Source organism: Bombus vancouverensis, chromosome 17 (assembly GCF_051014615.1).
Source record: "Bombus vancouverensis nearcticus chromosome 17, iyBomVanc1_principal, whole genome shotgun sequence".
NCBI classification, from domain to species: domain Eukaryota; kingdom Metazoa; phylum Arthropoda; class Insecta; order Hymenoptera; family Apidae; genus Bombus; species Bombus vancouverensis.
The window spans coordinates 6,475,460-6,502,797 of NC_134927.1; the positions used below are offsets into that span (position 1 = coordinate 6,475,460).

The following is a 27,338-nucleotide window of genomic DNA, read 5'->3' on the forward strand; positions in this document are numbered from 1 at the left end:
AATTATGAATATAGAACTATTTAAATTAAGATTTTCACCGTTTTAAAGCAACGACATGTCGATGTGTATTGACTTTTCCAAATTGATGACATATGATGAATTCTCTGCTTCCACTTTTTAATACGACGCCCCGCGAACTGATGTAATTTCAAATTTTTATTTCTATTTCTGCCACCAGACTGCAGCTAACTCGGGTACGATACTATAGCACAATCAGAGTACAATATAGTCAGACGTTTTAGAGGAACTACTTCAAGAATTTCCTCACTGTAATAATTGATTGGTCCTCGAAAACATTTGATACTCCTTGAAGCAAATTGGGGAGCATTGTCGCTTTCAATTGTGCTCATATGAACAATGGCTACATAATCATACAGAGTACGTGAATACACGGTTTTATTACAAGTGTAAGCAAATTGTACAATAAGAATACCAATTTTTAACAATATTAACAACGCTTGCACATAATTAGAAATTCGCACATTTTTTCATCTACTTACACACATTTATGCTTAATTTTAAGTTATAAATAACAATATGTATAATATAGAATTTGTACTTATAAGTGCCTACTTTATGAAATAAAATTGTATTATATATTATATATTATTTATTGTTGTATATGTTTCCATATTATTTGAATATATTTTTAACATTTAATATGTGTTTGAATCATTCTGGCTATCAACGATGACTCATTTTCCACGGAAGTATTAAGCTAGACCGATAACATCTTGCGTGTATAATTAGACAAAGATTGAGTCACAATTAATTTCGTTCACTTTATTTTTTAAAAAATCGCAATGTCTTTTACTTCTTATTTTACGTGCTTTATATAAGTGTATCTGAGTTTATCATTGCTATCAACTGAACTACTGTAATTAATACTTACAGCTACTTGTACTCAAGTATGTATACTTCATACACAAGTTTTGATATTAATCATAATTTAGATTATAATCTACTAACTCTTTTACGATTAAGATTAAAATTACAAAATCTGTAGATTAAATTTAAATGTGATTCAAACACGAATATAATTTTATTCTTACCACAATTAATTTTCTTACTGTATGTATACATCCATCCTTTTCTTTTTTAATGAATATTAATTCGTACAATAAATGTTTACGAAAAGTTTTATGATATTTAGACAATTAAATAGCATAATTGGAATAAAATTATTTTAATTTTATTTCATGGTTGTATAATATTACAAATTATTTGAATAAATTTTAATACGATTTTATATAAATAAGTGTTTCATTCTTGCAGGAAAAATATAAATAAAATAATTAACAGGGAGCTAAGGAAATTAACCTTTTATATACATAACAAAAAGTTATGTAAATATCTATAAAAGTATAATAAGTTACATATTGAATTAAAATTTAGTTACTATTTAATACAAATGGAAGGTAACTGTGAAGACAATAAAGTATCTAAGCCAAATCCTTGGCCATACATGAATGTGGGTTCATTGACCATATCATTTTTTACTAAATTGGCAACTGTTGGTTTTATTTGGAGCTGGGGATATCTAAACTTAAATATAGCATGGTTAATTGCACCAATTGCTTTGGTAGCATGGAAAACAGAACGCAGGAAAGACAACGAATTAAAAGCAATTACTGCCCAAGCTAGTGTTATGGCTAAAGAAAAAGAACTAATAATGAGTCGATTGGATGAATTACCTTCTTGGGTTTACTTCCCTGATTTTGATAGAGCTGAATGGTTAAATAAAGTATGGAAGATCTTGATATATCATTTTAATACTTTAAATTATTAATATATAATATTTCCTTCATATTCTAAGGTTTTGTACAAAATTTGGCCAAATATAAATCAATTTGCTCGTGAACTTTGTAAACAAAGTATAGAACCTGCAATAGTAGAAAAATTAGGAGAATATAAGGTAAAGGGATTTCAATTCGAAAGGCTGGTCTTAGGTCGTATTGTAAGTACACTTTTATATTCACAATAGTTATCTTTCTTTTTATTATAAATATATCAATATTACAACTAATCCTTATATTTTATTGCAGCCTTTAAAAATTTATGGTATTAAAGCATATGATAAAAATACTTCAAGGAATGAAGTCATTGTGGATGCAGATGTTATGTATGTATTAATTATTTGTGTGATTTTATTAACTTTATAATGTTTTATATAATTTATATAATTTATTTCTAATTATTTAATTTTATAGATATGCTGGTGATTGTGATATTACTTTCTCGGTAGGAAATATAAAAGGTGGTATTAGGGATTTTCAGGTAAATACTATTAAAAGATATATGTTTGGTAATATATACTGTTTGCAAGCTTTATTAATTTATATACGCAATTAATTTTTAGATTCGCGGAATAATGAGAATAGTTATGAAACCACTATTACCTGTAATTCCTATAGTTGGAGGTGTGCAAGCATTTTTTTTAAATCCACCTACTATTAATTTTAATTTGGTTGGAGTCGCGGATGTTCTCGATTTACCTGGATTTAAGTAAGAAAAGTTTAGCAATAAATAAATTTATGGTTTATCTCTTGAAAAGAATAATTAATTAAATATTTTTTAATAGTGAAATTTTAAGGAAAACGATAGTGGAACAAATAGCAGCCTTTGTAGTATTGCCAAATAAAATTGTTATACCATTGAGCGAGGCAGTACCAGTTGAATCATTAAAAATACCAGAGCCTGAAGTAAACTTTTCATTTACAATACTTAATATCTAGATGTTAATTGTTGATGCTCGATTGTTCAGCATAATATAATTATATTTCTTTCTTAGGGTGTTTTAAGAATTCATGTAGTAGAAGCAAAACACCTTATGAAAAAGGATATAGGAGTGTTGGGTAAAGGTAAATCTGATCCATATGCCATTATAAATATTGGGGCACAAGAATTTAGGACAAAGACTATAGATAATACTGTGAATCCAAAATGGGATTTCTGGTGTGAGGTATGCATAATATCTTTTTTTAAGAAATCAAATATTGATAATATTTAATGCATGTGCTTTGCTATAATATTTTTTTATAAGTCCTTTGAAATTTCAAGCACATCGTCTTTTATGTGGTAAGAAATATTATTTTTTAGATAGACAGAAGCACATGATGTACAATAGTAGACATGTATTATCAAAAAACATTAGACAGAACATTTTGAAATTTCTTCGTATTATTTTTGTTCTTTGGTCATATTACGATTCATCGTCATCATATCTATAATTTATTATTTTATTATTTTTTTTATACGTTTACAATCCCGTCTCAGTCAGATGTAAGATGTAAGATGTTGCTGATCTAACACATCAATGCTTTTTCCTAATAAATCAGTAAACTATAATCATTTTTACATTTATATGTATAATTTTGCTTGGAATTGTTTGCTTAGAAGAAGATATAAAATAATTCACGGATAGATCGGAAGCATCTTAGTCCATATCAGTCTAATTTAATTTCGTATTTTGGTATGTATGTATGTATGTGATGTGCGATGTGTTATGTGGGATTAGTGTGCCGTGACGTCAGCCATCGCTCAACAAATGACTGTGCTGTTATGGGACTATGATGACACCAAAGGAGATGAAAGTCTTGGAAGGTATGAGAATAAAGTAACATATATTTTCATTTTTTTTTTCAATTTTATGCTCAAGGTAAGCTGTATTATAAAAGCTAATGAAAAATTGTTTTAATCGTACTTGTTACGTTTTTTATTTAATTGTAACTGAAGATAATTACTATTTAATTTATCATTTAATTATCATCTATATGTTTCCATTGTATATTTTAATCATATATTATTGTATATTAGATCACATCATATATTAAGAGTATTACTGTCATACTTGCAAAGTAGAAGCATGTTGGTGCTGCATTATGGTATTTTTAGCATTTACAATTTTTGGTTTATGAGTGGTGTTTGAATGTGTGTTGGTTTACTGTGTCAGCAATCACTTAATGCTTGCTATAATGTGCAATAATAAATCTGTAATAATGTCTTTTAGTATTAGAATAAAATAAAATATTTTACTTTAACAACATTAATTATTTTTTATTTTGTTTAATTTAATTTAATTATTTGTTGTTTAAATTAAAATGTTTTATTTTAATTATACTCATAGTCATCTTATGTGGCACATATTTACTCAAAATGATATATATAGTACATTTATATTTTATACATGAGAGATTTAGAAAAACAATATTTTTGTCTATCAAAGTTTATATGTATCATAGCATTTTCACATTATGATTATATTGGCACAGGCTGTGATCTGCTCATGTCTAATGCAGAATATTATGGTGTCTCTTTGGGATAGGGATGTAGTAACCATCCCAGGTATTCAATATGGTGACTTCCTTGGCAGGTAGTAGATGCATTTATAGTATAATATTTAATAATTTAACAAAAATAGTGAACTTTAATTAACTGAAATTATTGCCTTACTTGTTATAGATCTTTCTTCTTTCCCTGTCATTTTAATATGAGTCTTGTATGTTAATGTAATTTTCTTTTGAATAATTTATAAATTTATTCAACTTTAAATAGCAACAATATGCTGTGCTATGATATACTTACAATGTGTGCCATACATATGTATTTGGTGTGTTTACTTTTATCAAGTGTCATGATCATATAACAGTTTTTATAATTTGCATTAATTAAAGTTTTCTTTCTATTCTTTTTTTCATAATCATAATTAGGAGTCATTCTATGACATTATCATATTATTTCTTTTATTTTGCATTTCGTATTTGCATTATTTAGTATCTGTATGACATAAATTACTTTCCTTAGTTTTTTTTACATATATACATATTAGTTAATCTTGTAATGATAATATCTTCTAATTTTGAAAACTTGCTTTTAATTGTATTTACTAATTTTATGGGAGTGATTAGGTGACTGCATTTGATAAAATAAAAAACTAAACTAGATTGTGTGATGGCAGTTTATAGTGGAAAAGAGCTTGGGAGCCTATTACAACACGGTGGCTGCCCACCTTTTTGACAAAGACAACGCTGGTCAAGATGATCCACTTGGCAGGTATTGCTACTTGTAGCAAGTACAGACATAGAATGTATTTGAAATATTTTCTACAGTTAGCTTAGAAGAACGTTCCTTGTTTAAAAAATTGTAAAGTTGTACTGTCATTATGGTGCATGTTACTGAAAAAGATGTTTAAGAAGACATGGTAAATTTATATTATAAGAATAGTGCAAAATATATGTGCCCTTTGCAATTACAGTAAAATGACAATTTCTGTCACCACATTACTCTTTTCATTTCAATTATTGTCTTTTTTTTTTAGAAATCAGTTTTCTTATACAAGAAGGTACTGCTTATATGATTATGAATATATAATATACAGGAATTTATTGCTTATTTGTGAAACGAATGTTAGAAATTTATAATGTATGCTGTAATTGCATGACTGCTTTGTAATATACATAAACTAAATTTCATAAATATACTAATCATCATTCATCTGTATAATTACCATTGTAAACAAAATAGTAGCTAATTTCCTATACTTTAAGTAAAATATATAAATTACTAAATGCACTTATTTTGCCACAATGCAGGGCTACTATTGAAGTTAGTAGAGTGAAAAAGAAGGGAAATATTGATACAGTAAGTATAAAAAACAGTAGCATTAAAGTAGTAATAAATTTTCAGTAATAATAAAAACATTACCTTCTAGTGGATTTCATTGGAACAAGCAAAACATGGTATGGTTCATTTACGTTTAACATGGCTTCAACTTTCAAAAAATGTTGCAGATTTGCAAGCTGTATGTATTTTTAACAGAACGTAAATATTTATATAGAGTTTATAAAATAATATTATAAATGTATGTAGGCATTAATTGAAACTCAAGAACTCAGAATAACATCAATGAGTACAGCTCTTCTTATACTTTATATTGACTCAGCAAGAAATTTACCAGTAAGTATAATTGATCTATTTTAAAATAATAGATTTTTGTTTAAGAAAAGCGAATAAAATTATTGAATTACAGTGTATTCGAGGTAATAAACAACCTGATGTTTATCTTGAAGCAAGTGTTGGAGGAAGCACAAAAAGAACAGGTACTATATTACGTTCTTGTGATCCAGTGTGGGAACAAGGTTTTACCTTTTTAGTGAGCAATCCACAAACTGGTGTTTTACATATAAAGGTTATTTATTATTTTCAAAAATATTTCCTTTTTACACCATGTGTAAATTTTACACTTTATTTATCTTAATTTTTAGATCACAGATGAAAAGACTGGTGTCATAGTGGGAGAAATGAGTCACAATATTTCTTTACTTTTAAAACAAAATAATCTTGAAATTACACAACAGCCTTATGATCTGCAAATGGCCGAAGTTGATAGCAAATTAATATTATCCATGTCACTAAATGTACAAACTCCTTGAACTTTTTATATTGATACATTTGTAAGCAATAAGTACATTGTATTTATACACTTAATTTCATTTGCAGATTTTGAAATACGAAGAACCTGAGCCTACTTCGGAAGAAGATGACGACGACCACGATATTAATCAACTGAATAAAAGAATCGAACGCCAAGAATCAAATATCAGCACGATATCAACTAGTCGTAAGTCTATCAATAATTACTTATATTTCAATGGGATTTAATAATCTTATATAATTTTATAATTCTACGATCTTTTCTAGTTCCAGCTAGTCCATTGAATAGACAACCTTCAAAAGAATCAGTTAAGAGTTTAACACACAGTACTGGATCTGCTGCCGTAATTGTACCTGAAGAATCAGGTACAGCAGAGGAGGAATTAATCGTCATTGCTACTGATCAATCTTCTGCTCCTGTTGGAGATCAACAGTTATTCCATAGGAATCCAAATATGACATCATCCGCGGGTGAAGCTAAACTAGGTCGAATACAATTGTCTCTACGTTACAGTGTACAAAGACAGAAGCTTATAATCGTTGTACACAAAATAGCGTACGTAATTTAACAATGTGAAATTTAATTTAACAATGTGACATTTAACAGAATGTTAACGAACTTTTTACTGTTACAGTAACTTACCTCTACCACAAAATGATCCGTATAACATACCAGATCCATATGTAAAGTTGTATCTTCTACCTGACCGTCATAAGGAAACGAAACGTAAAACAGCAGTAATAAAGGATAATTGTAATCCAATATTCGATGAACAATTCGAGTATGTTGTTTCTCAAGCTGATTTAAACAGTCGCACATTGGAAGTATCTGTATGTACTCAAAAGGGTTGGTTGTCGACTGGAAGCAACGTAATGGGTCAACTTTATTTAAGTTTGGCCGAAATCGATGTCACAAAATCGTCCACAAGCTGGTACGATATACAACCAGAGACTAAAGACTAGAAGTTCAAGAAAAGCAAGTGGAGATTTGAACAGTTGTTTATATGTTTTCGAAGACAATCTGTTGAATTTCCACGATGCGAGTTTTCGAAACGCTGACGTCTGTAATCATGCGTTTAAACCAAATTCCATCATACTATGAAGAGTAGAAAATTTTCGGAAGGGTTTAACCGATATGAAAGTTCTGAGAAAGTGTCAATGAGTACGTCTATTATCTATTTATACTTGGACCGTCCACTGTCGTAAAACTTGTTTAATTTTGTAGTTACTGCGCGCGTGCGCACCGTTTCCTTTTATGTTATGTTATCTACGCTTATAGAATATTTTCGTTGCTAACAAGTGCCAGTAAAACAATTTATTGTTGCTAGTATCTGCATAATATACGTGAGATAGTAACTTTACGCATATTACGATTATACGCATAATATAACATCTGTTATTCATTAAACATGACTTAATCTTTTTGCACAGAGGTTTATTAATAGGGTGTTTTAAATTACGTTTGATCAATGAATGTATGATCTTGCTTTTATTACGCTTAACTTATTGAATCTATTACCTCATTTACTACATACTTGTGATTTATTTACCATTGATGCATTTATATCATTTGAATAACGAGTTACCAATTAAATAGTATCATGATCTGTACATCATGCTCTTAAGTAATAAAATTAATAACAAATTATAGTCAGCAGTATCGTTTAAAACTTATCACTAACATAGGTTGTTACGAATCAAATTAATATATAATATATACGTGTTATTATATTTATACCAGAGTTTTTGCTATATTGTATATTGCTATATATTATATAAATTTATGTTTCTGCATATACTGGTATAAGATATTACCAGTGCAATATTGCAAATTGTTGATGATAATAAAATTAAATATACATATATATATTAAAGCTGCAAGTACCTCGAAGTTCTTCTTTTCTCCTGATGAAATCAACTGAAGTATCTCCAAGGAAACGCAACAATAGCATATTTGCGGTGACGCGTATTCTTACGTCGATATCAGATACGTAAAGTGTTTCTCCGTAAATCGGCTACTAACTCTTCAAATGTATCATATTTATTAATCCAATTTTCATCGGCAGTAAAATGCAGCGTGATCTTATGCTTCCATGTCTACCAGGGTTTAGTTTCAATAAAAACGTAAGTCATTTTTTTTTACAGTCTCATGACACTTTGTGTTTAATTAACCGATATATGCATTGGCTACGACATAGAATTTCATGAAATAATTTTACATTATTGATGAGCATAGAGCATACGCACTTAATTCATTATAATATAATACAAAAAACGCTTGATGTATCTTCTTGTTTAGCTTGATCGAACAAACTTTGCGAGGAATCAATACTTTACTAAAATTCACGATGGAGTTTATTATTTATCGGAAAAGTTTGATAAAAGCGATCCAATTCGTTATCCGTCAATTTATGCTCGCGGGGAAGTTCAAGAACTGCCTCCTTGGATTGCCTATGATGGCCAAGTACGATCATTTATCCAGAAAACTAGACAATTAATATCGATGACGTTTGATAATTCATACAGGAGTTGAAAATAATTAGACAAAGTAGATTAATTTATTGAATATATTTATAGCGATATTTTCTATATCGAATGCACTTTTCAGAGGTTAATGTTCAAAGCATTCTTTCAAGAAACAGTTAACGAAAGATGGAAAGCAGCTTACCAAATACGCGTGGTAAATATCAGCTTCTTTTTGGAGGATGGAACGATGAAAATTTCTGAGCCTTCCGTGGACAATAGTGGACTTGAGCAAGGTTCAACGGTGCATCCTCTTCGATACTTTTAATTATTTAATATATATTTAAATCTGTCAAAGTTTTATTACTGAAAGATGAAACGCGTGTACTTAGGCGTCTTGTTAAGGCGACAGAGAATTCCAATGCCCGATCCAGTGAGATACAGATACTACGATATAATAGATCTAAATATCGGCAAAGAGCCGGAATTATTTGGGAGAGTATATAAGATTGTAGACTGTGACAAATTTACGAGACAATTTTTAAATCGTATGGGAATCGCCGTGCCAGATCCGATAGAAATACCAAAGGATCCTTATTTGGAACTTCATAAGCGAGTAAGTACAATAAAAATAGTGTCCGACATAATTATGGTTATTTATCTAATATTTTACTTACAATGAAACATTGACAAAAATATTCTTTACCTCCGTTTGCATATAATTTTACTTTTGCACACAACTTAATACATACACGAACATTATTTTTTATCGTACTGTATGTGCTTACTTAAAAAGAGATTTTACCGTAAAACGTGGAGTTTCGAAAACACATAACGTGCATGGAAGTCTTTAATCCTATTTTTATACTTTAGGAATCAACATTGTTTTAATGTGATCTATATTATCGCGAAATGGGATTCTCCAGTTATCTAGAAGCATTATTTTTCTTTTATTATTCTATTATTTATGATACACTGTCCTCATCTATCGATTTAAGAAGGATTTCCGGCTTTACATCTGTTTGTTTACATCAGCAACTGTCTGCTTACTCTACGCTTTGATTGATCGAAATAGGAAACATTTCCAAAGAAACCAAAACAGAAGGTGGATACTCGCGGTGATTTCTTGAAATACGACAAACAAGTGCTTCGATTTTATGGATATTGGGATGACACGGATAACCTTTACGGTGTCGTGCATGATCTGGAAATTTACTATTACCTAGCTGACAACACGATAGAGATCAAAGAGAATCTGCCGTCGAATTCCGGACGAGATTCCGGTTCCACGTTTTTGCGACGTATGCAAGTTCCTAAAGTAAGAATTCTTTTACTCTTCGACTGTTCTATTATAGGAAATTTTCACAGAATGATCCATGTAACAATTAAAAAACGACTATTCTTATAAGGCAAAATTTTCATTATGAGTGTAATACGCATTTTTGCTTGTGTCATGACAGAATTGACAGTCGATGTACTCTCATTGTACGGGATAATTGAGTTCACGAGTTTACACAGGTTGGCATAGATAGAACAGGTTAGACTGGATCGAAGATGCAAAAACCAATTTGATTTTGGCATATGATTTTGCAAAACTACGAAAAGATGATTTACGTACCCAAAGATTGCAGGCAGTGACTCGCTGCTTTTATACGCTGTTTATAATGGAATTTAGTTTAGCAAGACTTGTAACTCAAGGGATTAATGGACGGGCATTCGAATGTAGATCTTCTCGGAAATGGGCTCGATCGGAACAGGGAACGCTTTTACCGTCTTGAACGTGATGGGAGACGATACATCCCATGGTTATTACACGATAGATCCATTGAACACTGGAAAAGTTCGTAGGGAGTATTACAAAGAAAATGAACTTAGTATTGGCGCACAAGTAAATATCTTCGGCAGAATAATTGTCATAACAGACATGGACGCTTTTACGAAGGAATACTACAGGTAAAATATCCAAAATACATATTTAAAGGCGAGATCGCGAAGATAATAGAAATAGATAAAATATTGTAAAATTAGTTCATTTTAATGCGTTAAGGTGCACTCTATTTGTTGGGGATTATTTTAGAAACGTTTAGAAATAACTTGACAAAATTTTATGTATATATATACACAAGGTGTCCAGCTATAGGAGGCGACTTAAATATCTTGGAACATTTAACAACATAAACGTGTAAGTTCACATGTCATCCTAACATCGTCTTACAGTTTCATCATCCTTTTAGCGTTCACGGCCATCCGAAGATCATAACTCAGGCATATTCATATTTTCTTGTCTGCTACAAGATGCAACAAAAAAGAGTACGCGTTTTCTACATAAAACTATGGCCTAGAAAAAGAAAATTAAAATATGAAAAGTAAAGAAAAATATTCATTTAAGTAATTTAAATTTAAATTTTAAATCGTGCTACAAGCATTGCAAACGAGAGAGACATCGAAGCGGCCTCCTTCAGCTGGTACATCCTGTATATTTATTACACAAGAATATAATTTCCCATAAAACATTTCCTGGTTTCGAATCATCGTCGCTAATAACTCTCACTTCGTCGCACTTATGACGCAACGTTAATACTCACGTAGAAAGCGTAGAAAAGAATGTGTCACGTAAAAAAATGTTCCTTGTATCGCATCAAAGGAAAAAATACGGCCTGGATGACTTCACGCCCATGGAAAGACCTCGAAATGTTGGCGAGATTTGCGTGAAAGTGGAGAGATACATTCCACCCTACAATGGTTTTGGGTCCTACGAAGATTCCCTCGGCAACTGTTTCAGGGTGATACCGCAGCCACCTAAAACAGATGTCGTTAAGTTCCTGCGTTACGACAAGTGAGCTTGAGGCGTGATCACGAATACTAGAATCTCGCGAGTACCTTTTCTTCCTCTTTTCCTCTTCCTTAGACAGGGCTTGGACAGCTACGTTTTGAGATTCAGAGCGCAAATGATATCGAACGTACCGGCTAATCAAGACAGGCAGTTCATTATAAGAGTTTTCCTCATGGACGATACGGTTTCTATTTTCGAACTGGCGAGGAGAAATTCAGGTGAACAGTTTTTTAAGAAAATACTGTTATCGAAATGATCAAAATCAGATTACGAAGATGATACCAAGTCGGAAAGGCTTCTCCTTTCTCCTAAAATAGTTTGATGTTCGACACCTACGGGGTTGTCTTCAAGAAGTCATCGAATGTCCACAAACCAAATACCATTATACATATAAACGGTCGTAGCCTGATTATTAACATTCGTTTCAGTTTAGCTCCTCAACATCGTTTCCTTATTGATTGCATGGGTTTTTCGCGTTATTTGCAGGCTTTAGACGATGCCTGTTCCAGAAGAGAATGCCAATGATGTTACCTAATCAAGAGGTATTTGTAAGCAAGAAACCGGATTATTACAAGCCGGAGGATTTTTATATTGGAGCACGTCCTAACTTGAACGGTTTTATCTTCGAAATTACTTCGGCCGACGTTTATGCTCTTCGTTACATGGAGTTACATTGCGATAAGGTGCAATAATTTACACGCGTCTCGCTGTTTTTACTGTTCCACGCTGTCCCGAACTTTAGAACATCGGATTAGCGTTCCCCTGACGAACTCGGTCGGGCAAGTCATTGAAATATGAACGTTTCGTTTGTATTGCGATTTTTCAGTTCGCCAAAGCTAACGCCAAGTTAATCGTGGAAAAACTACGACAGACATTGAAACCGGTTTACAAAGAATTCCTACAGCTTTGCGAGCCAGCCCAATCAATCGACGGGGATGTTCGAGTCCTGCCGTACGAGAAACTCAGGTATACGTCGCCGTTTTGTTTCATTCAATTGCCTATGAGGCGAATAACGAAAGTATTCGAACGGCGTGACAGGAAATGATTCGTCACGTAAAAATCGAAAAATCCAATTGCAATTTGTTGAAACGCACGCTACTGCAGATTACGAATTTATGTGAGTCAGAGCATGCGGGTAAGTACAGCAGGTGTTGATTCAGCACACTGAAATAAGAAGAAAACTTCGTATAAACATACGCCCGATACGACCATGTTCTCGAGTTACAGCTTATTTTGCGATGCTAGATGTTACTTAGATCAACGACTTCCTGGAAGATGGATATGTCGTGCTGGTCTTATTTCATCATCAGCTCGCTCTTCGCACCTGGACCCATTCGATTGTTAGTCACAGGAGCGTTTAAAGTGTCCTGTTTATACAACGTCGGTTGACAGTGTCGAAACTCTTCGTCAAAGTCGCCGACGAATCCGTATAAGCTGTTGGAACAGGTTCCACGATCTACGATGCGATGCATTCACGCTGCTACCGAAGCTGCACCTGACTACTTGAAGCGATTTTCTGGGTGGTAGCTAAGCGACTATAATGACACGAAACAAGCTGTTACTCGACAGTAAGGTCATATGGGCAGTTTGTAGGAACTCTTCTTCTTATTTTGGCGCGCTGAATCAGCTCCTGCCGTACTCCCCTCATGCTCTGATCCACCAAATCTACACACGTAAGATTAAACAAATTACACAACATTTATACTAAGCAACTGAGTACAAATAACAAAGATATGCGAAAGCTGTCTTTTAGAGTCCTTGCAAGCCCTCAAATAGACATTTTATAAGCCACGACCTAACGTGCTATCAATCTTTTTATTTGTATTATATAGCAGTTTTGTTACACCACCAAATACTATACTATTTATATTGTACTGTTACAATAATTTCATGAAAAATCAGGGAGGTCTTGGGCAAGTATATGGAAGGAAAAATAACAGAGCACGAAATAATCACGATCGCTCGACATTATTCGTCTCATGAGAAAAAAGAGTTTCATACTAGGGAATACATAAGGTAAGCAATCGTCGTTGGTAGAAACACCGACGTAAGATCGATTCGACATAGTAGTAATAATAATTAGACGTTTAACAGACAGTTAATGCATACGGAACTTTTGCGAACTTTGTGGAACGATCTCGATCGTTTGGAGGAGGATCTGCATCATTGGGACAGAGGAAGAACAGGGTTCTTGCCACGCCATACGTTGTACACTACGCTCCGTGCTGCCAGACTTCCAGTCGACGTGGAACTTTTAAATTCCATGCTTGATCAGTACGTATATAAGTGGAGATCTTGTTGCAAAAACCAAGCCAGTCCAAATTTTAAAAATTGCGGGAAAGTTCGCAACTAAGGAATGCGGATTTTGTCATTAGTTGGTATTGATAAAATCCGCATTTCCTTAGTTGTCAACCCAAAAAATTCCATATTTTCGTGAACTTTGCCAAATGGATGATAAATTTGTTCCTAAACAGATTTCCCTCTCGTCCAGCAAATGCTCGACGAGTATGCTCGACGTATTACGAATCTTACGTATCCTCGTACGTCTTTATGTATTTTATGTACATTTTAAGCAACCATACTAACATTTTGGATCTAAAGAGGCATTAGTGTGACAAGTACATCGATTTTCCACAATTTTAAAGAATCGATAAATTGGAACTACATATATATAACTGTACACAATAATATTACTTACCAATAATAATATAGCATTCACAAGAACGAAGAGGAACAACTGGACTATAATGACGTTCTAAAATTTATTAACGTTAAAGTGGATCCTCCTCCACCAGCGCCGCCGATAAACGTCAAGGTATTTTTTTTATCGTTATTGTTTCACGCACCTTTTCTTCTGCAAATTTGACGAACGATATTACCTGGTAATGATACAATATGTAATAGCCAAGTTGAACTATACATTGTTTACAATATACACAATATTTCTTCTATATTTACTATTACTATACTTACTTACTATTACTTTACTATGTTTACTATTTCGATAATTATTTCCAATATGTTTTGCTTGAAATTCATTTACTATATTTTTTCTATATTTACTATTATTATACTTACTATTACTTTACTATGTTTACTATTTCGATAATTATTTCCAATATGTTTTGCTTGAAATTCATTTACAAATTTTTTTCTATATTTACTATTACTGTACTTACTTACTATTACTTTACTATGTTTACTATTTCGATAATTATTTCCAATATGTTTTGCTTGAAATTCATTTACTATATTTTTTCTATATTTACTATTACTGTACTTACTTACTATTACTTTACTATGTTTACTATTTCGATAATTATTTCCAATATGTTTTGCTTGAAATATATCCAGCACTGCAGCCAATATACCCATACAAATTTTCTGCAGGAAGTATGCACAACTTTCACGAGTTGCTCTATCTATCACCTGAAACAAGATTCTCTTTGCATTAATCTTTTAGATTATTATCTCTTTCTAAACTTGAAAATTCATCTAGAAAGTTAAAAAAAATTTAAAAAGAAGATGACACGTGAGAATAACAACAGTTATTCCCATAATTAAAATGGGTTTTCGCACGTGCTTTGCTTTTTTCTTTCTTGTTATATTGAACGACAGAAATTTATTAGCTACCTAAGCCATTATTCATGAATGTTTCAGACTGCACTTTGGTGGGCATCAGAAAAAGAACCGGACTGTGGAGCTGGTATAAACTGGTGTGTTTTCATAAAAGATTTAAATATTGTCGACGAAGAGACGAATTCAAACGAAAGCTCAAAGTCCCCAGAAATGCAAATCACAGATTGCAAAACAAACTATTGAATATTCTTATACAATAATAAGTCATTTTTGCAGAATTTTCATTATAGTCAACAATGTTATATACTTTAAACATGCACAGTTTAAATTTGCTTATAACGTATTTTCGATTATTTTACATAATTATACATTTACAATATCGCTCATAATTATTCAAACATCTTTTATACTTTGCTTCTGCCATAACAATTGATTAGTATTGTTAATTTTATAAGTCAAGTATTATTTTTCTAATTTTTTATTCTCAGCTCTTGAAATTCTTCTGTGACGGTTTCGATGTCCTTCTAATACAGGACATCGTTTCAAATACACGCGCGATACACGATTCTTACCAAATTTACAAATTAATAGAAAATTCGTGAGAATTGGAAGCGATATTTCTCATTTCCTCTTTGAAGTCGTTCGAATAATTACGTGGAATTTTGTACGTTTTTACTTTGATCGTAATTTATAACAATTTTTATGAGAAATGTATTTTATACCTATGTCAATTGCATGCAATGCAACGTACCGTGCAGATCGTAATGCGACAAAACGTGTAACGATCAACAGAGGTGAATAAAATCTGCTTCTCCGTGTCAAGTGATATTTATTGTAGAATATAATTTTCAATACAAACTACGTCGAATTCAGCGAATTATTTACATTGCGACTAACCACGCCTATGTCTAACATGCTGCTAACGGTGTTGTCTGGTTTTGCGCCTGTGTACCAATATCAGTTTTTCATCGATGTTATTAATGTCTAATCTTTTCTCGTACCTCAATATTTTGGAAAATGTTGACCGACAACACTGGTGTGCTATACTCGCAGCGTATCAAACACATAAATTTCAATAAATAGTAGACGGGATAAATAAGAGTTTCATCGAGTTTCCTTTTAACATTAAGTATTTTCTAATTACGTTTTCGTCATCGACGATTCGTTCGAGTAATCGACCATCACCAGCCTGAATCGTACATTTTCCACATTTTTCGATATAATTACACAACGACCTCTAAAAATAACTACAAATATGCGCTTCCAATCGCGATATCCTCCGATCGTCCCGAATTATCGCGACGATTAATCACACCGCGTAAGTTTCATGTTTTTAAACGCAATGGACAAGTTTGTCGTTTACAGAGTTGCCCGTGAACAGTTTACATGAATTCTTGCCACTTGAGCTTGATCAGGCTTCAATTCGAGGTTTCTACGAATCCGTGCATTCATTTGCACTCGTACGTTTTCATAACTTTTCTGCATGTCTTGCATTTGACGTAACAGCAGCTGATGTACTTGCAATCGCATCGCTCTAAAACTTCTTCCGTTTTCGTCACGTGTCCACGGCCGCAACAAAGGTACTCGCAGCCTTCGTATCCGGTACTGCTGCCATTGCATTGCCTGAAAGGGGAAAATCGAACGTATTAGCGTTGCTTTACATCCTAACCTATATTAATATTTTTCGTTTTATAAGGAAATAATAGATACACAACATTTTCTATTTTATGTTATTCTATATGAATTACGATCTACGTTGTTCTATCGGAACAACAACAACAACTGTGGGTTTATTATTTTCTTATGAAACGAAAGAAACTATTGCGACAACCTGATACTTTCTTGCGCGCAATTCCATTTCGCCCCATTATATCTATTTATATCTTTTTCATTCGATTTATATGTTATTCGATATGTCGTTCGATATGTTTATATGTTGTTCGATATATATGTATTTATATATTTAGTAGCTTGTAATTCTCACGCGTTTGTTTTAATAGGTTATTACGTTTATCATATCATTTGTTGCCAGTCGATTAAACGCGCTCTAATGTCACGACATCGGATATAAAGTTGGTATTTTAATGTCGCGACAAATATCATTGCACGCGTATACATATGCCAATTAAATTACGAGCAAATTGTCGAATGCCGTTTGCTAGGAAAGGAAATAAAAATACGTAGGATATCATTGAATAGAAGTAAGACCGTATAAATTCTTCGACGGCTTTAAACGAAATCGTTAACGTCTCAATATTACCGGTTGATTGCCCGATCGTCGATCGCGCTTCCATAAAGATGCGCAGCCTGCGACACATTAAAAAGGGAAAAAGTCTGCCAAGTCACCTGGCATGTTGTTGCGGCCCACGTGTTTTTACACAGGCGTAGTGTTAAGAAAAAACGATTTCGAAAAGTATACGGAGAAATGGTCGAAGGCGTCCCGTAATAAACATTCACCACGCCTACTTTGTATAATTATACGGAGGGTTATAATTACCGGTTGTAAGCTGTAACCGGCAGGCCAGTCAGTGATGCCCAAAGAAACCAGGTACTATACATATATTAACCGGCACAGATGAAATATTAACATGTCCAGAACTAGCATCCGATTAGCTTACGAATTGCTCACCAGTTTGGCTCAACCGTTCCATTCTTTTCTTTTTTTTTCTTTCCCCCTAATCGTACATAGGGAGAAATAAAAAGAAATTAACGCGTTTTCTACGGCAGAACTACGCGTAGGTGAGAGTAGTATAGTACCGACCATTCTCTAAGCTTTTGTGCTACGAACAGAGCTACTCTTGGTGGAAGTGGAACTTCGAAAGAGTAACTTGTAGCACAAGTGGCGCTTAATAAAAGGGAACAAGTCGTCTCATCGACGATCGACGTGGTAATCGAAGTGGTAAATTTCAACTTCAAGGTTACTAGCTTCACCGGAGCATTCTTCCTCGGGGGAACATTTTCTAGCAAATAGGTCGCCGACTATCGGTTTGCAGGACGCGTGAAACAGTTTGACGAAGGATAAGTCGATAGAGAGGCAGCGACTCGACGTCGCATCGTCAAACAGCAAAGAGCAGAGATTTCGTCGAAGGCATCTGACCACGGAGCAGGAAAAGCAGCGACGTTTTTCGGTAAATGAACAATTCGCTCCAAAATTCACTCAGCTAACCACTGAGATAACAACCGACGTCACGAGCAGAAGGTACAGCCGCTGATTCGATGGGTGATTTACAGGGCGGGCTGAAGGGAACAAAGCATCGGAGCCAGAAGGGATGACCGCGTTGTCGCTGTATCTTCTGCCGAAAACCAGTCGCCGTTCCCGGGATGCCGTGGGTGATTTTAATTCACGAACATCGAGCCGTGAATAATTCAGGACGACGAAGACGCTGCTTTCGCGTGCTGCCGGAAAATCCGTAGCGAATGCAATCACCGACGAAAGCTCGCTTTATTCTTTCTTTCTCGCTTTATCTCGTGCCAGCTTGCGCCAGCAGCGATCGTTGCCCGAGCAAACCTTCGAGGCGGCCAGAATCCTCGCGATACTTCTTGTTAAGAATCACCTTTCGATGGATCTTTTTTGTCGGCGTAAATATCGTTAAACATTTGGCTACGAAAGCTGTGCACTACCCCGAGGAAACAGTTTCACAGCAGTTCGAGCGCTATGTCGCTCGTTTTCCTTCTATTCGGCTTTCTGTAATATACAGCGTGTCTGCGAAATCCCGGTACAAGCGGTCGGCTGGTGATTGCACGTGGAAAAGCAAGCGGAGGAAAAGGAACGACATTTTCTCGTCTAGGGTTTCGCTGTTTTTGATTCGCGATCGCCGACGACGAGAATCGGTCGGCTGCACGTCGCCCACCTTGCGCAAATTGATACTCGTCGATTATGGTTCGAATCGGACAACACCTGACAACAGAAGGTTCCTCGTTGTCGATTCAACGAGCACGCGGCTTCGGCATTTAACCGTAAGCGAAGAAAGATTCCGCGTCGATAGCAAAGGGGCCGTAGAATCGTCGAAATATCGTAAAACAGAGGATTTATTCGGTTTGGAGAACAGGTTTTTCCATCGGCCGGAAAAATCAAGTTCCGCCCTATCTGCAGGGTCTTCCCTCATAGGTAATTACCGATACAGTCGTATAAATAAGCGAGTATCCGATCACCGATACCCCGGTCGGTGATCCGGCTATGCCGAAGATAACCGAGATCGAGCCGAGAAATTCGTTGTGTGTGGCTGTTGCACAAAAGCGAACAAGCCGAAGGATCGAGTCGACGTACAGGATGGAAGTATTTTATTAGCGCCAGGTAACGATTAGTTGACTAGCTCGGAGACAGAAATAAATGCCGCGATCGCCACGAATCGCGCACCGTAAACTCTTCTGAAATATCACTCGTCTGATATCTGCATTATGCATCGGATAGATATACAGGGTGTATCGTAACGCGTGGAATCCGCGTCGTGAGAACGCGTGTCCTGCCTGACCTTCTTTCCAAGTTACAGCCATTTTCGCGTTCCAGTAATCTGCGACTGCTCGCATAAACGCGTTAAGAACTTGCACAGAGAAGAGAGCAAGCAAACTGTATAGGTTTAAATATAGCTCTTACCTACGGAACAACCCTGGCACGAGTAAGACCATCGAGTAAACGTCGAGGGTGTTACATATTTTATTAACGACAATGCAACTTGCAAACTGTGCAACTGGAACAAAGCGGAGACATTGAAACATACCGTGGTCAAGCGCTCTCGATATAAATCTAAACAGAATTCTCGACAAAGTACGAATATTACAAGTATCTTTTCTTTTCGAGAAGAAAAGCCAATAAAGGATACATACACGCGTATAAAATCGTGCATGGGATTAAGATCTTTCTGCGTGAAAGAATGAACAGGAAAATAAGCCAGGCAACGCAATAGGAGCAAACCGAACGAGGCTAATCCGGCGAAGTAGGTAACAACAAGAGACTACAGCTTTAACGAAACAGTTTATCCACTGTATAAACCTAAAACACGATGTATTTGTACCGTAAGTTTGTATATAAATATTACTACTATTATTAACCCATAAGTTCTTATCTTTGTAGCAGGTGTTCGAAATGGCCACCTTCGAAGTCTGTTTACAAACTTGCTATCGTCGCGTGAACAGAATAAACAAAGTACCACGATGTACGAATGAAGAATTACGTCAAACACGTCACAGAAAGAAAGCAGAATGGGTCGAACGCTTGCCGAGGAACTGCCCGCGAATGGAACGTAAATAAAAACAGTAGGCAAATTAGGGAGGCGAACAGAACGCGCTATTTCGTACAGAGTGTACAGTAGAGGTACGGTATACATCAACGCCGTATGAAACAGAGATCGTTGCTTGTACATTTTTGCGACGTTATTAAATAGTTTCTTACTTTTACTCGCAACCCACTTATTACCGAAGCTTACAACGGGCGAAAGCCAAACGCAAGGACAATAGTAATAAAGAAAATGTTTACGAGCAGCTCGTTCATTTTTACGACACGCGTACCATTCTTCTGTGTCCACGCAAACAGATAAACGAAGATGCAACGAAGCGTCGTTGACTGGCTGTCGCAACGTAATTTTAAGATTCTTGATACGCTTGATTATCGCTGAATTTCCATTCTTTTCTTCCCCGTAAAGCATTTTCTCCGTAAAAAGGATTCGTTACCCATTACGTTCCTTGAAAATGAAAAAGATCATTAACAGTATTCCCTGTTACGTGATCTCGTTCGTAGTAACAGCTAATCGGTTGATCAACGCCGAAGCATTCGTTTCTATACGTTCAGTGTCTTTGAAAATATTTAATGAAATTCTAATTAAATCATCGCATAGGCATATATACATGGCGGTACGTCGAAAACGTTCTCCGTCGTTTCCCTTAAATATCGTAACTGTCTTTAGCTGCCAGGGTGTTATTCGTGACGGTTGGAAATATTACGACCAGTCGAAAAAAGAAAAAGTCAATTACTTATATTCGCCAATTATTCAGAAAGGCTTACATTTCGCAGAGAATTGGCGACGAGAAAATTAATAAGACGATCAACGAGAGAATTAATCGCTTCGGATCCTTTTCAACGGGAAACCTTTCCCCTCTAACGAGAATTCTACGAGATAAACGAACGCTAATCTCCGTTGGAGAAGTTTTACCAGCGTTCCGACACCTTCTTCTTTATTCTTGCCTCTAGCCTGCAACCCTAGCGTATGGCTGTTGCACGAGACGATACTCGTTCACCACGGTAGATACTTCAAATGCATTGCTTTCAGCGGATTATGTAACCGGTCGTGCACCGTGCACGCGTATGTCACCGGATTTAGCGATGAAATAAATTAGCCTACGTTACGTGTCATTGATATCCATTCTAGATGACGTTTATCGATGTAAATCTTCTCGCGAGGGTTGCTCGATTTTTCCTTTAAATTAGCCGACACGTGCATTGGCCGCCGGTAGAATCGAGAGATAAACAGCGACGATATTTGTATAAATTTGTTATATAATACCCAGCACATGCACAGGGTGTCTCGGCTAAACGGGATCACCTAAACCTCTGATACCTTTCGTCTCACTGGTGTTACGGCGGTTGCACAAATTTCCACCAACTCTTACGCGGGACCGGATCCCATAGTTTAGGAAGAATACATCGAATAAAAGATCACGTCGACCGGTATAAACAGATATGCAGAGTTCTATTTAAAAGAATACCGATAACCTTGTAGCCTTCTCAAGAAAAAGAAAATTGAGAGAAGATTGTTTCCTCGTAAGTAGTCCAACTTTGTCCTGAGAAGCTTGCTTATACGATCGTAAACGAGGCAGATATCTTAGGCGATTTCGTTTAACTGAGACAACCGTGTACAACGATTATAGGTAACGCTGCAACGTAGTAGCATTGAATTTTCTATTGATAATACATTCTTCTGTAATACGAACGGTATGAATAATGTAGTTTGTAGATTGATCTTTTTGCCGTTCCACTGACAGCATATTTACGGAGCTCAAAGCATCGACAAAAAGTACAGTAGTTTATCTCATCGGCAAATGGAGATTTTGTTAGATACAAGATATCTCAAGCTTTTTCTGCTAAACGGTGTTAGAATATTTTTTACTTTAGGTCGCTTTAATATTTTTTACGCATATTTTTTTTACACACGTAGATAATTTTGTAGCGCTATTTCAACTTTGAAAACACGTTCGCGGTTACGTTTGTAAAGAATTTTATTTCGTGCATCGTTATAATATACAAAAATTGCGCACTTTGCCTATCTACAATTGCACGTAACACGAAAGGACGTCTGTGTTACGATATTGTACAATATATGCGTAATTGTATCTTTCTACGTCAAATGCATCAAATGAAAATTAACATTCTTCGTAATTGTATTATTTTCTTGAAAACTGCACGACCATTAGCCTTCAAGATTTGACCGAGAACAAAATTTACCCGGCAAACATTGATACGCGCGAACAATTAACGCAAAAAATTAGTAGCGTACATTCCCCCAGGCTGTAGGGAACGAGCAAGAAATTCCCAATATAAGAAACATAACGTTTCCTACAGATGTGAACGTAAAGTCCTGTGATGTAAAAATCCCGTGTTCGTAAAGGCAATCAATATTTACGTACTGTGAAATCGAACGAACACAAGCGTCAATTTACTTTTACGCTTTCTCGACGGTTATTTCGTATATCTCCCTTCGACTTCTTGGCAAAATATTTATTATTTCTGTTCATCGGATACTTCCATCAGGCCCGTACATCTATACGAGTGCGTCGCTACTACAATACGCTCGAATGGAAAACTCTGGCACACCCCGTACGTGTAAGATTAATATCCCACACGAATCTATTTTAGAAGCGAAAAATATCGTTACATATGTAAGCATATTTGTATTTCGATTTTGCCTCTTAATACGAGCTTCTGACAAATGGAACTACCGTAATGAATTCCACTCGGCTATCTACAAGATACTTGTTGTACGTTGTACATGTACCTTACTAACGAACTGAATAAAGTCGCTGACAAATGTAACGAGATAACACCTGACTGCGTTGAAAGGATAAGGAAATCAATGGCAAGGTGGTCGCGATCCTATATCAAAATGCAAAGTCATTTTCAAAGCAAAGCTACTTCCTGGCCTCCTTACGCCACCTCTTGCGGATAAAGATACACAACTTATCTTTTTCCATTTTCCCTCTTCTTTTTCCACGCGCGTACTTAACGATTGCGTTTATTTGCCGAAGAAATGGGAATTAGCAAACGCGTATCGGCGATCGAACGAACGCAAGTTAAGATTTGTATTTTGAGCAATATTCTTATATTTCAGAACGCGAACCGTACGTACAAAGTGTACAGGCTAACGTAAGACGACTTGAAGCTAAAAAGTTCACTCAGATAAGGAGAGCGTATTAAAGGAAATGTTTATACAATATTTCTCACATAGTATTAAAACGAATCTACCTCTGCGTCGTAAATTCTGATTATATTTTGCATTAATCGGCTATTTTTCTAGATACATTCTACTTATGTAAATGTACAAATGTATCGATATATTCTTACGAGTTGGCTACAGGGAAACTTGGTACATTATGTAATGCAATATTCACGAAGGATCTGGATGCCTACTATTTATTACTATTCACAAAGTATTTCGGCTACTAGGAATTCGATCGATCACAATCGCTATCGACGACAGGCGTAATTTAAGCGACAGTTCAATTGGATTTGTGCCAATCTATAGGCAATGCTACGAAAGAAGCGGATACATTTCTCAATAATAATTTACGAGTATAATCCATTTGGAAGCTTAGAAAACTAGATACATGAGATTTCTCCGAATTGGCAGTAAGCGTGAAGCGTGCTAACTAGATGTTTGTGTACTTCTTTCTACGTGAAAGGAAAGCGAACCACTTATAATAAAATATGATCCTGTGTCAGGCTCGCAAATGATAAAATATCCTTAAATCCGTTGAAAGTAAAAAATTTCTGGATATATCGATCAACGCATTTTAACTTACTCGTGTCTAACTCGTACCTTACTGAAAAGGATTTAAGGCAGACATATAATGTCTCTTTCTCATATTTCTTTCGCCTAAATAATACAGAAAATAAAATACTACACGGTACCAGAAATGACAAAGGACAGCCAGGATAAAGGAAGGCATAAGGAGAACAGTGAATTCCTCGTACAAAATCAAATACAAAGACAAGGAAAGTCAACAGACTAAAAAGCACGATATATAAACAAAGAAGGGCAAACATGTGACAAGATAAAACCAGAATCAGTACCAAAAATAAAAATACCCAATACACAGGGAACTTAGACGAAAAAGACAAAGGGAACTTAGACAAACAGAAACAACAGGCAATCGAGAAGGATTTTGTAAGGAGCTCGTTTGGAACCATGCGTTAATTATTAGTAATAATAACGATAATGGAAGATAAAATTGAAAATTTAGCCTATAATGGCCAACGTTGGAAGGAAAGAAAGTACAAAGTCGTGATGCAGCGTTGCGACACAAACGTTCTGTATCTTTACTTAGAAAGGAGTTGCTGTGCACTGTAACTTCTAGAATTGCATTCAACTATCTTTCTTCTAGTTTTGTAAGGATTGAGTTACTCGTACAAAATGTCCATGTTCGTGAAATGTTGGTGGAAAGTTAGACGTGAAAGGAAGGATTTGAGAAGATTAGCCTGCAAAGTGCACTCATGTGTATCGCATAGAACGTTTCAGATATTCCGTATATTCTTTATCGCTCCATCTACTGTACATCAATTTATCGATTTGTTATTAAACTGTTGGTGTTTCTGCTTTGAAAATATAGCAAAATATGCAAATCCATAGACCTTGGATATTTATGCAATTTCATACTTTTAGGAAGCTAACTATGAAAATGGAGTCTACATGATCTGTATCAGCTACTAACTAGCATAATAAATATTTTACTTCGAATACATTAGATATCTCTGAACATTGTGTGCATCCTATGTCTTTATGCATATTTAGATTTCCAGTAAGCTCATAAACATCCACAATCTTCGAATAAAATATGCGCGGAGGCATATGCAGAAATATCGAGAATACGATAATGCACAAATTTTTATTATTTAGGCACCATGATTATAGTTTGGATTACAGTAATCTACGATTGTATAATTAATCCGTAACCTTTATCAACTAGAATTTTGAATTTCTCGTACTACTGTACGATATTACGACGTGACGAAGACACGCTTGATCTTGCCCCAGCTGCGTTATTCAACTCCTGTTCGTTTCAGATCATTTGACTTCTTCGTTTATTCTATCAGAGATTTTCCACCTTGAGATCACAGTTCGGTCAGAATCGCCCGTGGCGTGAGAAGAAAACGCGACAGCGAAGCGTCTGTCATATGGGCGAAACAATCGCCTGCAAACCACTATATAGCACGAAACCGGTTCTACGATATTAGCGAAACAAATAAAGAAAGAGAAGCGTGATTTACCTGCCGACAGTTCCAAGACTCCCCCTCTTCTTGTCAGGAAGACAATAGTCCGGGCTTTTCGTGGTGTACAACAGATTATCGTGATGATATAGAGGCGGTAGCCTGCCTCCTGACCTCGGTCGAACTTCCGCCGCAGTTGCGTATCTCCGAAGCAATCGACTTCCTGCGGCTGCTGGCCCCGAAGAACCAAGACCTCTCCAACAGGTACGCACGCTGCACGACCCGGAAACTCCGTGACATTTGCATTCCAGGGTCAAGGATTGTTCCACTGCCTTGTAACGATTAAATACACAGAGATCACATGTGAATTCTGTTGACTTGTGTATTTCTTATATTTTATTTGAAGCGTACGAACGAATAATTGAAATTCCTCAGTGAGGCTCGGAGTTCATTTAAAGAGAGCAGATACAGCGAATTGCTCGATCCAAGTATTTGCTTCTCACGGGGAAGCTTACATTAGCGCGGAAAGATGCTGCGTATTTTCGACAAGATCCAACAGCTCGCTTATTAACGCGTTAATACGGTAATTTAGTTTGCCGTGTATCAGTTTTTCCTTTCGTTTTCGATCTGTTCTCGTTTCTCACATTTTTGATCCAGAGTACAGTTTCTACGTTTCTAATTATGCTCTGAAATATATGAATTTACGTAAAGATCCGCAGTCTAATAATTACCACGTATTCCTAAAGCGGAAAAAGCTACACAAACGAAACGTATAATGGCGAAATGATTATCAGCGTGGATGCGAAACGAATGGAAATCCTCCGTCTTCCTCTTGTTCGTCGCTTTAAATTAATACGATTATTTCAATTACCCTTCGACCCGCCCGGTTGTTGTGCATGTTAACAGCGTGCATAAACTTCGCGGTTGCACCTGTGCCAGGAGGAGTGGCGCCTTGGAGAAATCTCTTGGCCATCCTGGACGCGGATCTAACGTCGTCGCCGCAGCCACCCCATTTGAACGAGTTCTTGGCAGAAAGCGTGCCGAACGAGAGCGACGTGGCGGTGAAGGACGAAGGTGAAATCAAGGCGGACGGTGACGGTGGCTCTCTTCGTGGTGGAGTGGCGCAGGAACAAGCCGCTAGACTGCCCAGGGCGCATCCTCTCGCTAGCCTCCAAACAGCAGCTGCAGCCGACATAGCGTACACGAATGCTTGTTCTCTGGTTCCTGTTACGGCAGATTGCAAAATATGTTAAGAATTCTCTCCTCTTTTCTTCCGCGGAGAATTCTACAGGCCCTTTAACTTTGACTCTATCTGATTTAATTTTCTAGTTACTCTGCCATCTCATTGTAAGATGATCTGAAATGGAGCAAGGTTTGATACGATTTTTCGCTAAGCGTAACCCAATACTTACGACAGTGTACCTTTCGAATAAGCATAATCAATTAATTAAAACGACTCGGTATCCTGATTCGTTGCTTCCATCCTCGTCGCAAACGAAACCTTGCCCAAGCTTGTTCGAGCTGGTGAAATTCGTTATAAACTCCCGATAAATCCGGACTTACAAAGAAAAAAGGAACGAAAGAAGAAGAAAGCTGAATGAAAACGTAGCAAGCCGA

At 35.6% G+C, this 27,338-nt stretch overlaps 3 protein-coding genes and 2 long non-coding RNA genes across 12 annotated transcripts in view; 3 read left to right on the forward strand and 2 right to left on the reverse strand.

Moving 5' to 3' along the window:
* The first annotated feature begins 221 nt into the window (after positions 1 to 221).
* On the forward strand, positions 222 to 8,313 carry Esyt2 (extended synaptotagmin-like protein 2). Of its 5 annotated transcripts, none has more exons than XM_033349817.2 (17): positions 222 to 378; positions 1,276 to 1,744; positions 1,817 to 1,957; positions 2,046 to 2,122; positions 2,211 to 2,277; positions 2,360 to 2,505; positions 2,582 to 2,702; positions 2,792 to 2,962; positions 4,272 to 4,372; positions 5,592 to 5,640; positions 5,711 to 5,800; positions 5,869 to 5,955; positions 6,029 to 6,187; positions 6,264 to 6,416; positions 6,499 to 6,619; positions 6,700 to 6,988; positions 7,068 to 8,313. In XM_033349817.2, the coding sequence occupies exons 2-17, from the start codon at positions 1,412 to 1,414 to the stop codon at positions 7,393 to 7,395; spliced, it is 2,433 nt and encodes an 810-aa protein (XP_033205708.1). In that variant the 5' UTR covers positions 222 to 378; positions 1,276 to 1,411; the 3' UTR covers positions 7,396 to 8,313. The 5 variants fall into 5 exon arrangements, with proteins under 5 accessions (XP_033205708.1, XP_033205712.1, XP_033205707.1 ...); XM_033349821.2 differs by lacking the exon at positions 4,272 to 4,372 and adding an exon at positions 3,518 to 3,603 and having other exon boundaries at positions 223 to 407; XM_033349816.2 differs by having other exon boundaries at positions 223 to 407.
* A 114-nt stretch (positions 8,314 to 8,427) lies between these two features.
* On the forward strand, positions 8,428 to 16,133 carry LOC117166125 (EF-hand domain-containing family member C2). 2 transcript variants are annotated; one of them, XM_033349832.2, is made up of 14 exons: positions 8,428 to 8,556; positions 8,732 to 8,896; positions 9,041 to 9,191; positions 9,288 to 9,511; positions 9,971 to 10,213; positions 10,622 to 10,848; positions 11,540 to 11,731; positions 11,804 to 11,946; positions 12,215 to 12,411; positions 12,555 to 12,694; positions 13,631 to 13,744; positions 13,823 to 14,002; positions 14,441 to 14,543; positions 15,389 to 16,133. In XM_033349832.2, exons 1-14 carry the CDS (start codon positions 8,503 to 8,505, stop codon positions 15,548 to 15,550), a joined length of 2,295 nt encoding a protein of 764 aa, XP_033205723.2. In that variant the 5' UTR covers positions 8,428 to 8,502; the 3' UTR covers positions 15,551 to 16,133. The 2 variants fall into 2 exon arrangements, with proteins under 2 accessions (XP_033205723.2, XP_076482302.1); XM_076626187.1 differs by lacking the exons at positions 14,441 to 14,543; positions 15,389 to 16,133 and having other exon boundaries at positions 13,561 to 13,744; positions 13,823 to 13,960.
* Positions 11,561 to 14,858, reverse strand: LOC117166126 (uncharacterized). The gene is made up of 3 exons (XR_013060609.1): positions 14,706 to 14,858; positions 11,776 to 14,582; positions 11,561 to 11,694 (listed from the first exon to the last, which is right to left on the reverse strand). It is a non-coding gene; the product is annotated as an uncharacterized LOC117166126 (long non-coding RNA).
* Positions 16,117 to 27,338, reverse strand: part of LOC117166124 (protein Wnt-11b-2) — a 33,973-nt gene continuing 22,751 nt past the window's right edge. For all 3 annotated transcript variants that reach the window (XM_076626203.1, XM_076626204.1, XM_076626205.1), the window contains 3 exons: positions 26,593 to 26,945; positions 25,782 to 26,053; positions 16,117 to 16,930 (listed from right to left, as the gene is read on the reverse strand). In XM_076626203.1, coding sequence (XP_076482318.1) covers positions 16,756 to 16,930; positions 25,782 to 26,053; positions 26,593 to 26,945 — 800 coding nt within the window. In that variant the 3' untranslated portion in view covers positions 16,117 to 16,755. The remainder of the gene's footprint in view (positions 16,931 to 25,781; positions 26,054 to 26,592; positions 26,946 to 27,338) is intronic.
* On the forward strand, positions 17,220 to 20,701 carry LOC143303964 (uncharacterized). Its single transcript, XR_013060610.1, has 3 exons — positions 17,220 to 18,435; positions 18,539 to 20,241; positions 20,379 to 20,701. It is a non-coding gene; the product is annotated as an uncharacterized LOC143303964 (long non-coding RNA).

Bases quoted from the DNA above. Each gene is read 5' to 3' on its own strand.
- Esyt2 (XM_033349817.2), top strand. From the start codon at position 1,412: ATGGAAGGTAACTGTGAAGACAATAAAGTATCTAAGCCAAATCCTTGG. The intron at 1,745-1,816 runs GTATGGAAGATC...TCATATTCTAAG, and splicing joins GAGCTGAATGGTTAAATAAA to GTTTTGTACAAAATTTGGCC. The intron at 6,188-6,263 runs GTTATTTATTAT...CTTAATTTTTAG, and splicing joins CTGGTGTTTTACATATAAAG to ATCACAGATGAAAAGACTGG.
- LOC117166125 (XM_033349832.2), top strand. From the start codon at position 8,503: ATGCAGCGTGATCTTATGCTTCCATGTCTACCAGGGTTTAGTTTCAAT. The intron at 11,947-12,214 runs GTGAACAGTTTT...CGTTATTTGCAG, and splicing joins ACTGGCGAGGAGAAATTCAG to GCTTTAGACGATGCCTGTTC. The intron at 12,695-13,630 runs GTATACGTCGCC...ATGAAAAATCAG, and splicing joins CTGCCGTACGAGAAACTCAG to GGAGGTCTTGGGCAAGTATA.